The 12,500-nt window shown below is 38.2% G+C and overlaps 2 protein-coding genes across 3 annotated transcripts in view; both read left to right on the plus strand.

Moving 5' to 3' along the window:
- LOC138042405 (neurofilament heavy polypeptide-like) overlaps positions 1-9,824 on the plus strand; it is an 11,988-nt gene extending 2,164 nt beyond the window's left edge. Inside the window, exons 3-11 of one of the 2 annotated variants that reach the window (XM_068888287.1) lie at positions 167-223; positions 322-506; positions 2,216-3,957; positions 4,889-4,972; positions 5,915-6,046; positions 6,257-6,353; positions 6,482-6,555; positions 6,696-6,796; positions 8,032-9,824. In XM_068888287.1, the coding sequence (XP_068744388.1) occupies positions 167-223; positions 322-506; positions 2,216-3,957; positions 4,889-4,972; positions 5,915-6,046; positions 6,257-6,353; positions 6,482-6,555; positions 6,696-6,787 (2,463 nt within the window). In that variant the 3' untranslated portion in view covers positions 6,788-6,796; positions 8,032-9,824. Of the gene's footprint in view, positions 1-166; positions 224-321; positions 507-2,215; positions 3,958-4,888; positions 4,973-5,914; positions 6,047-6,256; positions 6,354-6,481; positions 6,556-6,695; positions 6,797-8,031 lie in introns of those variants that run through there. The other variant, XM_068888288.1, reaches the window with a different exon arrangement.
- The window catches only part of LOC138042409 (uncharacterized), a 19,136-nt gene that overhangs the window by 3,895 nt on the left and 2,741 nt on the right, over positions 1-12,500 (plus strand). The window lies entirely within an intron of this gene.

The following is a 12,500-nucleotide window of genomic DNA, read 5'->3' on the forward strand; positions in this document are numbered from 1 at the left end:
TTCCTACAAACGGTGAGTGATCCTGAGACTATAACCTTTACCAGTTTCCTAACACATGGCCCTCACATGGTAAGCAAATGTTCTCAATTTTTGCAACCTTTCAAAGCCCTGTGCAATTACCAGATGACTTTTTTAATGCAGATCACAAATGTTATTGTGCTTTTAGAACCCTCAGAGAGAGGGAACATATCAAGACTGTCAATGGCAGATACAAATAAAAGATGTAAGTTTACCAAATTTGAAACTGATTACTGGACAAGTATTTTTTGGTGCATCACTACTGAAATGATCAAGTTTGTTTGTTTTCTGTCTTCATTTCAGGAGAACAAAAAAGGACAAAGAAAAGTCATTGCAACTGGGTCCTTTGACCTGGACAATTACATTACAAGTGATGAAGAACACAGCTTTGAAATCACTGTTACTCTTATTTCATCAAATAAGAACATCTTGACAGGCTCCATTGAATTCCAGCTTACGTCTGTGATGCTAGAAGATGGAGTCCCATAGTAAGTATTCACTAAAATATTTGTTATATTGATGATCATGATGATGATGACCAGTAAGAGAGTGACACTGACAATATGTTTATGGGAGTACTCTGCCATTCTTTATTGAACTGAAGATCCGTTGTATTTGTGTAGAGAACCCCCAAAACACATGGTATTGTGGGCCAGGCCAGGCCCAGGAGAAAGTTGTCAGTTGAAAACGTGTAACCACATTTTAATTTTAATTTTTTATTTTCATAATATGCCTCTCAACTTCATTTTTAACAAAAGGACATAACCTCTTACTAACGGAATGATAGTGCCGCAATGGGGAATATAGGCCCGAGGTCCTGGTAGCATTGACTGGGCGCAGAAAGGTCCGTACCAAAACGACCAAGGGTCAATATTCCCCAGTACGGTTCCAAGAAAATGAGGTTAGTAAGTTTTAGTTAAGTAAGTGATGTTAGTAAGCTTCTCTGTTTGGTGAATGTTCATAATCTTCGTCTTCCATCAGCAAACTTTGACTTTTCAGATGTCAAACTATAAATTCCGCTTCCTATTATAATTATTCTGTTGTGATGAAGAAATTCGCTTTTTCAAAACCTTTTGTGTTTCACTCAACTTGAATTTCCCGGGAGAGAGGAAAAAATATGGAAACACACCGTTTCCATGGTTATGGTCCTGACTGAAACCAGCCAACCAGAGTGCTCCATTTAGCCTGAGAATTGCACGCTTAATGTAATAATTATTTTTCATCTACCATTGTTTTAAAAACTCAAAACCAGATTACATTGTACATGCTTCGACGATAAATGGCATAATAATTTCAATTTTAAACAGATAAATCTTGTACATCTATTTCACGTTCATCATTAATTAACCCATTGACCCCTGGGAGTGAGACTTAACAGATTTTACTGTGTCTCAGGAGCTCGAGGAGTCAATGGGTTAAACATTAGTAGTAGGTACCGTATTCACTCGAATAGACGCCGCGACGGTCAATATTTCATTTTTCGCGATCCAGCTGCGGCGTTTATTCGTGGGCGACGTCTTTTCGGGGGCGGCGTTTATTCAAAAATCACTTTATTCAGCAAGGTAATTGCTAAATATCGTACTACATATGGTAACATTTTTACTAGGTAACAGTAACAAACTTTGTGCACGAGTCACTGGAAAGAGAAAGAGAGAAGTCGGCCGTGTAGTATCAGCGAAGTTCTCTGCATTAACAGCAGAATTACGCGTTGCAAAAATTCTTGAAAGAGAACTTAACACAAGAGCAAAAAAGTACAGTCAATTTGAACTAAAAAATGTTCTTAAAGAAAACAAATTTCCATTGCTGGTTTAAACTTGAAATAGACTTTTCTTTAATAATTATTATAAATCATTATTTCCTTAAAAAACGCCGCACCGTAGACGTCGGCGGCGTCTGTTCGGGGGCGGCGTCTATTGATAGTTTGTTAGTCAGTTGTTCGAAGGGTGGATACGCCATCCACTGGATAAATCACTATCCACTGGATAACTCAATTGGTTTTGCTAGTGTTTATCCGCTGGATAGTGATTTATCCGGTGGGTAGTGTTTTCCACCTTTTGAAAACGAGGGCAGATTTCTTAATTTAAAACAAAGCATTTTGCATGGTTTTTGTCTTTTCTTTCATTTTTTGTTTAAAAATTAAGGTTTTATTTACCTCAATTTGTTTGTCTCATGCATTTTAACGTGCTTCTCAATTCAGTCGCAGTAAAGAGGAAGAACTGAAAGAATACTTGAGGGAAGCTATGAAATCTTCATCTTATGTGAAAAATGTCAGCAAACAAAATAAAGTTGGCCGTGGAAAGGCTTCCCCTGAAAGTAGCAAGCTTGGTTCTTCGGAGGAAATTTCCAGGCCACAGAAAAATAATTTGCAGGGTGCAGGAGCCATTAAGCCAACAGTTACTAATAGTTCAACCAACAGTGGCAAGAATGTTGCCCGCCAGAGTGAATCTCATGAGAGGAGGGCTTGTGCACCAGCAAGTAGACCATTGGAACACAGAGCTCAGCCACATGAAAGGAAGAGGGCAGCTTACGAGACCAGGAATAATGGTGGACCGAAAAAGCCGCAGAGGAAGCGCGCTCCACCACCACCAATCCCACCTAGGCCAGAGCGACTTGCACCAAGGAATCTGTCGCAAGTGGCACCTGTGCCAGGCAATAAGAAGAAGAATTCTGTTGAAATGAAGAACTCACCAGCACAGCGGGGTGAGGAACAGCAACCCAAATGCAGTGATACCAGTCCTTGTCCAATAAGAAGGAAGGGGAAGAGGAAACCCAAGAACAACTACCCAGATGAACTCAACCCTTTTGCAGAAAGCTCTCCTGTAGAAGAACAATTAAAAAAAGCATCTTCTGAAGATGTGTCAAATGGCGAGGAAACTCCCTTGCCAGACACAGCAAGGGCTGATGTCAAAGAGGACGCTTTGCCACACAAACATAAAAGAAAAACCCGTAGAGGGGGAAGAAAAAACAGGAAGAAGTACCCTAAGGAACTAAACCCTTTTGAGAGAAGTTCAGTGGAGGACCTGCCAAGTTTGTCTCCAGAAGAGGCTGTTGATAAAGAACCTTCTTTGGAAGATGCATCTGTAACTGTTAAAAAAGGAAAGTCTTTGCTTCCCAAGAATAAGGAGACACAGAAAAATGATTATCCAAAAATGTTAAACCCATTTTGTGACAGCGCTAGCTCTGATGATGAAGAAGTTAGCTCTTGCAAGACAAGTTATATGGAAAATGCTTGCAGTGCTTCTTCAAAACTGGACAGCAAGGAAAGGAGTTTGTGTCTTGAAGTCTCTTCTGTAGGACCACAGTGTAACAAAGAACAAGAACCCAATATAGCAAAAGGAATTAAACCAAATGGTGTGAACACTTGTAAAAGTGAAAAAACCAGGAAGGAGGAAGATAACATCAAGGATGAAAATGCTGAGTTAAAGGAGGCAAAAAGATCAGATGAAGAAGAAACCAAAGTGCAAGAAAGCAATGCAGAAAATGGAATTGAACCATGTGATACGGACCTCTGTAAATGTGAAGAAACGTGGAAGAAGGAAGATAACATGAAGGATGAAAATGCTGCAGTAAAGGAAGCAAAAACATCAGATGAAGAAGAAACAGATACCAAAGATGTGACTGATTATTCATCACAAATGAAACCTGAAGGGGCTGGCCACCTCCTTGGTGCTGAAGCTGTTGATGCCACTGTTAAAGGACGTTTAGTGGTTGATAAACGCCCTGTAAGATCCGAGACAGTTTCTCTTGAACATGAGAAAGTTATGGCTAACCCAGAAGAACAAACTTTGAAGGCTGATGCAAAGCAAACAAGCTTCGACAAAGATTTGTGCTGTGAGAAAACTGAATTTGTTGTCAATTCTGGTGAAGGTACTTCTGGAGCATCTGCTGAATCCCAAGACATTGAGGGAGAGCAGCAACCCATCTCACATCTTGACAAAGGTGAGAAAGCTATGAACTGCAATGGATTTCGAACTTATGTTGTTGGTTAAGAACATTCCAAAAGATGGGCCAAGTGATCACCTTTAACGGGATTAACAACTTTACGCAATGTAAGCTTGTGAGTGAGTGAAGACTAACCATGTTAGTGAGACTTAATCAGGGCTTCTTGGGAAATGGAACTTTATACACTCTTCTGATTGGCTTTGTTCACTTTTAAAATTGACTAGTATGTGATTCACATAAGAGCAGAATGTTCGTAATAAAAATGGCTTCATTCACACTACGCAGTAAGAAATTAGTTATATCAGCACAATAACCTTATTCCATTCAGACAGTAAAATCTCGTTGACTATCTTTCTCGACAGAAGGAAACTGTCAGTTTGAGATTGGTTCCCTCCAGTCAAGTCTAATGCAGTTGTGAGGTGCTTGACTCATTGATTCCTGGGAATGAGACTTAACAGATTTTACTCTGTCTAATGCCAGACAATTTTACTTGTCCACTGGGGTCATCCTAGGACGTTTGAGGTGTCAATGGGGGAAGTAATTAAATTAAGCAGCTAAAAACTATGCCCCCTCCACCAACACATTTCCCCCTTTGGGAGTGAGACAGATTTCACTTTGGAGCTCTCTAATGCCAGACGATTTTACTCGTCAACTGGGGGCTTCTTAGGGCATATGAGGTGTCAATGAAAATAGAAAATTAAACTTAATCACAACCTTCAAAATAAAAATTGAGCCATTTCATACCGCACCTCTTATTAGAAGGTCAAACACCTTTGCATTTTTTTGTCCCAATGAGACTCCAGGATTCACCTAATTAAGCAACCCATTGCAAGTTATGTAGAATATGAACCTGAGAAATGATTTTCTAAAGCATCCTGGATCATTAAAAAAAAGTTGACCTGTAGATTTCTTCTTTTCTTTCCCAAAGCTGCCAGTTTGATGAGAAAATTGCCACCAAAGCCTCCTCGACAAAACGTGCGTAGAAAGAGGGCTGCCATCACAAGTAGCAAATGTGAGTTGAACTTGGATATTATCGTTCATAACATCCTAACAACCAAGAGGACCTGTAGCTTTCATTTGAATGTTAATTGACACTGAAGAAATTCATCCACAGACGTACATGTACATGTAAATGTTAAAACAATCAAACATAGTTTCAGGCTTCTGGACTTGAAATTAATGCAACTTAAAAAGTTACGATTCAAGAACTTAAGTTTTGAAATGCCTGTCTCGAGAGTGTCTTCCCCAGGGGAAGAAGGCATGAATGTCAAAAAATTGGGTCTTGAATTGTAACTTTTCAAGCTGGAGTTGCATGAAACTGTGTTGATTGTTCACCAGGTTACTTTGTGAATGGTTATGTGAACTGTAATCTACCTCATGTTACAACAAGCTCAATAGCTTTTATTTCAAGGGTGGTAGGAAAGGAAAGGAACTTAAGAAATTAGGAACTTAACTTTAAGTGCCTAGTCGTTCTAGCACTGGAGCGGTAATTGGGGACCCTGTAAACTGCAATTAACAATTAACGCAAATCACGTCAAATGTTGTTTTATTGAGGAGAAGGGAAAACCGGAGTATCCAGAGAAAAATCTCTTGGTGCAGAGTAAAGAACCAACAAACTCAACCCGCATATGACGTCGGGTCTGGGAATCGAACCCGGGATACATTGGTGAGAGGAGATTGCTCTTACCACTGCGCCATCCCTGCAAACCACAGACAGTTCAGGAGATGCATTGTAACTCGCCGACTTAACAGTTTAAATCACCATGTATAGCATTATAAACAGCACCACTCTGGAAAATACAGCACAATAGCTTTGCACTTTTCTGAAGTCAGTTTTGATCAAGCTTGGTTACAATATTATATTACTCGCAAAAAGCTACTGTTAGGCGACAGAAGTTGCGATTGATAGTATTTTAAATTTCTCCTGATTTATTGTGGCGCTATTTCTCAACAGTGTTCAAAAGCCGTTTGGAGATCTCAGCTTATGTTGCAGAAGAAAAGTTCACCCTGGATCAAGAAATTGATTCCTTGGGTAATGTCATTTTCACAGTCGAGAAAGAGTTACACGATGCAATGAAATTTGCAGGTCAGTGAAGTGTAGATACACAATATGACATTTATTATTTTTTTCTGATGTATTTTCACTGGCTAAAGAGTTGCTGAGTGCTGTCGTGATCAAGACAAATCCCCGCTTTATTATTTTTCATTTGTTATCGGTTCAGATAATTTTTAAAAAGACATTCGAAAAGTACTGCTCAATCTGGTAATCCTTACCACATTACAATTGCTTTTCCAGAATGTCAGGAGGAATGCATTGGCTTGAAACAAGACTGGCTGAGTTTGAATAAGTACCTGGATCAGCTTAATGCAAGGAAACAAAACCTTGAAATTCTGTAAGTTCTGTTAAAAAAGACAAAAAAAAAACTTGCAAATGATAACTAAAATGACTTACTGGTTAATGGAGGAATAACATTAGTTCTATATCCATACCTCTTTGACAATGATTCCTTCGTAATTTTAGTGAGCTGTCTGATAATCTTGAACAAATTGTTGACATGCTGAAGGCAGAGCTACGATTGCTGTTTGAGATGGAAGGTGAGTGGAGTGAGTTAATTAAATCTCTTACCTTACTCCAAAAACTTGGCAGATAAAGCAATTAAGCTGAAGACTGAAGCATCACTAGCCTTGGCTCTACAATTAGTTTACATGATTTGTCTTGTTTTGTTTGTTTTTAGACTGGCGTAAATGTGATCGTCAGAAAGCTCAAGAGGCCAATCTTCTCAGCCTTGTGCTCTCCCTTGATACCAAGAGGCGTGTGAACTATTGAACTGATAAGGTTGGTGTCAAACGTATGAAATCATAGACAGATAATCACATAAGAACTCCCCTTGAAGGCACAATTTCAACAAAAAGGACAAACATTACGTAGCTGATTTTGAAATCCAAACTGGCAGAGGAGGTCAAGCCAGTTTGCTACGTTTAATAATATTATTTTCAAGTTCAGCAGAGGACAATTTGTCAGGCCTAATACTACCTACCTAGCTGACAAGTCTTAAAACAGTCCCAGCACGAAGTCAGAGTTCTTTTGTCAAAACCACTTATCATACTCGGTCTTCAAGAACTAAAAGCACTTCGAGTTTGAAATGTAGTGAAACCTACTTACAGACTTTGCAAACTTGGGTTTTTTTCCATACCAAACACTTTTCATCTTGTGTTGACGAAAACAATTTCAATAAAGACCAGAAACATCATAAAAAGAGAAAATGAAAAACAATCCTAGGATTATCATAACAGACATTACAGCTACATGTCATCCCAGATTGCATCTTAAGAGTGCAGTTGTAGTGACCCTTCCATAATTACGGGCCTTTAGATTCTAGGACGAGGTCGAGAACGAGTACGATATTTGACTGCCCGCTTTTAGCGAAAATACTTAGAAAATTTTTAACCCGGACGATTAATCTTACTCTTTGTTAGCAGCATAGGTTCCTCAGTTATTCTTATTGATGGTAACTGAGCCTTTTCCTGATCGAAAAATGCCAAAACGGCTACCCTGTTGCGGTGACTTGTTTTGACAAGACGACATTTTTGCAAAACCTCGCACTAAAATGACGACGGTATCACTTTTTTCCCGCCAAAATGACGCTGGTTTTCGCGCGCTCACTGTTGTTCTATGAGAAAATCTCGTACTCGTTGTCGTTCTCTTTCTAGAATCTAAAGGTCCCTATTATCAGACTCGTATTACAACATCACGTAGGAGTTTTTGGTTCCGAGCACACTTTTTAAGTTTTAAGATTGAACAATTTTCCAAGTCTCCAAGTTTGTACAGAAATTATGTCCTGAACCAATAGGCCACTTTTAAAGATACCATAATACTCTTTGCTTGCCCTCCAAAATTGTTTCCAGTTTCTCTCACGACTTACAAGAGAAAATAAAAACAATCCTTATGCAGAATCTTTGAGAGCAAACAAAGAGTGTTATGGTATTTTTTGAAAGTGGCCTATCAAATTATCTTGACACCATTAATTGCCACATAGTCTAACAGTTTCAATTTATTTTCCTTTATTTCAGGTCCCTTTCAATAGTTCATTGGTTTGTAAATAGTGTAAATATTGTAAATATATTTTTTCATTTGTACATTAATTGTAAATATTTCTCAGTTTACTTACAGAGAGTAAGTTAGAGTAAACTGCTTACTGTCAGAAAGTAACTTTTTTACTCGCACTACAGATCAGAATCTTCACCGTACAAAGCAAATACTGTATGTCAAATCCATTTACTTAGAGTCGCTACAATTATTGTTTCAATGAATGAAGTTACCTAAGAGACAACCTAAGTACACAAACACAATGTAATTTTTTGTTAAACAGAAACCTTTTTTCAGGACCTTTTGTATTTTTCATGTTTAATGATTGATTAAGCGACACAACTGTGCATGTTTTTTTTCCTGAGTAAAGCTTTTAATATACTTTTCTTTGAGATGCAAGAATTAACGAAAACTTAAGTATTTCTTATGCTTGAAGGAGAGTACCAGTCAGATTACAATCTTTATGTCTTTCGTAAATTTATCCAAGAAGCAATAATACGAAATACAGCAATGATGTGCTTATCGATTTTCTGCTTTTACATGAACGAGCAGGCATGTTTTGGTAACAGATACATTTAAATGTGCTGAGATTTTACATTTAAGAGTCAGTGAAGTCACTCTTCAATGGGATCCTGGTTTGGTCTATTGTCCGGTGACGATATTTTATCTCTGATCTATCATTCTGTTTCTTGTTTTCGTTCAATCAGTAGGAATGATTTTGATTATTCGTAAATGACAGTGATGCAATGACATAAAGGCTACAGTTACAGATACAGCACTTTGATTAATTGAATAAGTTTAGCTTTGTTATTGTTTTTAGGACACTTTGAACAGATGTTGACTGAACAATAATGTCTCAACTCCCCTTGCTGTCTTACGCTTAGACTTCAATGAACTTAATTCATTCGATTATGTTGTGACCACAATCTTTTCAGATTTAATTTTCTGTACATATTCTATACTTGCAAGTCAAATTCTCCATCTTGTTTTACAGCAAATCAAAAGTATTTCTCATTTCAAGTCTTGAAACAAGTAAATCCTGTTCACATTACTTTTTTCCTTAGTAATAAGCAATTATTTTGGTTCAGTTTAGTATCAAACGTTTTACAAGTCTTTTTTGTTTTACTCTTTCCCTCTCTCCATAGTCATCCTTACCTCCCATTTACAACTATCTGCACACTTTCCATTCTAAACTTTTTCGTGTTATGTGTGGCTTGCTTGGGTTGCTTCTGTTGCTCGCTTTTGTTTGTTGTGTTTTGTTGCTTGTTGTTTGTTGTGTGTTTTATGTTGCATTTTCATCCCATTAGGCGCTTTATTTCGCAATTAGGTATTTTGCAATTGTAGAGCTTTTTTGCATTTCTCTGACTGCTTGCTTTCTTAGTTGTGCTGTTGTCGCTACACTTGTGTTCATGTGCGTTTCCTTTGGCTTCTTTCTTTTGCAATTAGGTTATTTTTTTTACAATTATCAGCTTTCTTTCTTTTCTTTCTTGTTTTCTATCTCCCTCTCTCCATAGTCATCCTTACCTCCCTTTTACAACTATCTGCCCACTTTCCATTCTAAACTTTTTCGTGTTATGTGTGGCTTGCTTGAGTTGCTTCTGTTGCTCGCTTTTGTTTGTTGTGTTTTGTTGCTTGTTGTTTGTTGTGTGTTTTATGTTGCATTTTCATCCCATTAGGCGCTTTATTTCGCAATTAGGTATTTTGCAATTGTAGAGCTTTTTTGCATTTCTCTGACTGCTTGCTTTCTTAGTCGTGCTGTTGTCGCTACACTTGCGTTCATGTGTGCAATTAGGTTCTTTTTTTACAATTATCAGCTTTCTATCTTTTCTTTCTTGCCTCCTTAATTAATATTAGGTAGTATTTATTTAGGTAGTTTTTCAATTTCTAACGTTTATCTCTCTTCTCTTCTTTTCTTGTTCATATTCACCTACTTCTCTTCTTACTCCCACTCGCTTCATTACTCTCTCCAGTCCTCTCTTCTTCGCTTCATTACTCTCTCCAGTCCTCTCCTCTTTTCTTACTCTTTTTCGCTTCCTTATTTTGCCCCCTTTTGCCTTCAGACCACCGACAGTCCAGACCACCAAAAACTAGACACCGAGATACTCTGATCTTCAGCAATTTCTATTAAACCTCTTTTTTCTTGGCACTTTGCATCTTTCACAATGGTTACATCGAAACAAATTATTTTATTAGCCAATATCAAAAATACCATAGTACTCTCTTTGCCCCTGCAAAATTCTGCATAAGCATTGTTCCCAGTTTCTCTTGGGACTATTGTAAATCCCTAGAGAAAATAAAAACAATGCTTATGCAACATTTTGGAGGGACAAACAAAGAGTATTGTGGTATTTTTGATAGTCGCTAATTTGTCTTGACTTGGTTCCGAATATATAACATTTTAGACTGTCATTTATGAATGATCAATATCTATATCATTCCTAATGATCGGATGAATGCGTAGACAGCTTGTTTGAAGACAGACAAAATGACTTCACTGTTCATGTACCAAACTATTCACACATGCATGTGACATCACAATTTTAAATGGATAACAAGGACATCATTGTGTCAGATAATCAACTGAGAAAAGGTGCACCCATACTTTCTTTTACGTTTTTTTATCATTTTTTCTGGGCCCGCCCGGTTGTTCGAAAGCCGAGATTAGCGTAAGCTTTGGTTTCATTTCTTCAACTTTTGAGTAAAAGTTTCTTTTGCTTATTTTTGTATTTCAAGATTAACTTCTTTTAATGTATAATTTTGCCAAATTTCAGTGCCGAACAAATTTTTTTAAGTAGAGAAAAAAACTCCTTGGTTAAATTTTAATCCGGGATTAGCGTTAATCGGCTTTTGAACAACCGGCCCTGATCAATATTTATGCTGTATTTTCTATTGTCATTTAAGGTTTTCTGAATTGAAATTATTGCTTTTTGGATTCCTAGCAAATTGTTTTCTTTCTTCGTCATAAATTAAATCTTCGGTATTCAGTTCATACACAGAGTAAAGTTATGAATTTTATTTTTGGAGAAAGTTGTAAATAAAGACAAAACTACAAACATATCAATAATTTGTATCATTGGTAACATTAAAAAAAAAACCACTCTGTTCTGGTCTCTCTTTGGTTCGCACCGAGCTACTTTCATTTCCTACTCCCTCACTACGTTCGTCCGAAGGAAAAATATTTTCCTTCTCCAGAACGCTGAGCCATAAGGCAGGCAGAGTGAGAGCACTTGCCCGACCGGACGCTTTAATGCCATTACATGCTATACAAGCCAAAGTATTTGGTTACAAGAATATGTAAAGCTATAACTGTATAAAGTAGGAAAAACAAAATAAGTTACATCTCTTCTACGCCAAAGGTAGGGAACAACCTGGTCAATTGTAATCTACTGTCTAAGGAATCCTTGATGTACATATTCTTAGCTGTTTCTGATTTCCAGCGACAGTGGAGCATGAGTAACCTGTCAGAAGAACCTGCCTTCGCTAGATTGTCAGCTATAAACGTTGCGCCACCGGATCTAAGGCTATGAGTGCTAAAACTGAGCGAATTTACTCCTATAGCCAAAAGTGATTCCTTAACTAATTCTCTACACCTAGTATAGCTGAGCCTCCTAGGGCCTAAAGTATACGAATTGTCCTTCCTATGAGGTTGAAGTGTTCTGAAAATGTAAGCTGATGAATTGAGATCAATGCTAGCTGCGGAAAGATATCGAGACAATAATGAGTGAGGACATGTAGCACCGCCACTCTTGGCAATAAATACTATATTACCTTGCCTAAATTGATCAGTTTTACTACTCTTTACATTACTCTCTTGGTGATCGTCGTGAACTAGAATATCCGAAGCTTGCACATCCAATAGCTCGTTGATCCGAAAGAGACCATAAAATCCCAAGACAAACAGTAAAGCTGTACGCAAATCCCTAAGAGTACTGCCTTCGTGAACAAACTGAACACAAATACGGGGGAGTCATGTCGGGGGTCATGGGCTCCTTTTTGTTGAATGGCCTACTGAAAGCTCGTTTGCTGGCCTGAACCAGGCTGTGATTTAGCGCAGTGTCAACCGGATTACCGTGTGCACCATAAGGAATAGGATCATGGACCCACTTTAACGCACAGAATGCAGACAAAACGACACGTCGGTTCCCAAGAGGAGGCTTCTATCAAATCCTAAGGAAAAAAAATGTAATAAGAAATATTGTGAGGTGGGGAGGGCGGTAAACAAACCCCTAACCCAGCAAAATACTCATTGCCACCCGGCTCAAGTTCGCTGCCATCCGGCTCGAACAAAACTGCCAACCGGCTACAGAAACGTGTAAACTGCCAATCGGCATCAAATACATGAACACTCAGCGATCCGCGATCTGTAATACTGGGTTCACAGTACAAGAAGCCCTCGCCATGAGTCACTCTCAACAAGGTCAGTTTGGAATGCTACTATCAGTGCTCCGAGAAA

The sequence above is a fragment of the Montipora capricornis genome, chromosome 3 (assembly GCF_036669925.1).
Source record: "Montipora capricornis isolate CH-2021 chromosome 3, ASM3666992v2, whole genome shotgun sequence".
NCBI lineage: Eukaryota > Metazoa > Cnidaria > Anthozoa > Scleractinia > Acroporidae > Montipora > Montipora capricornis.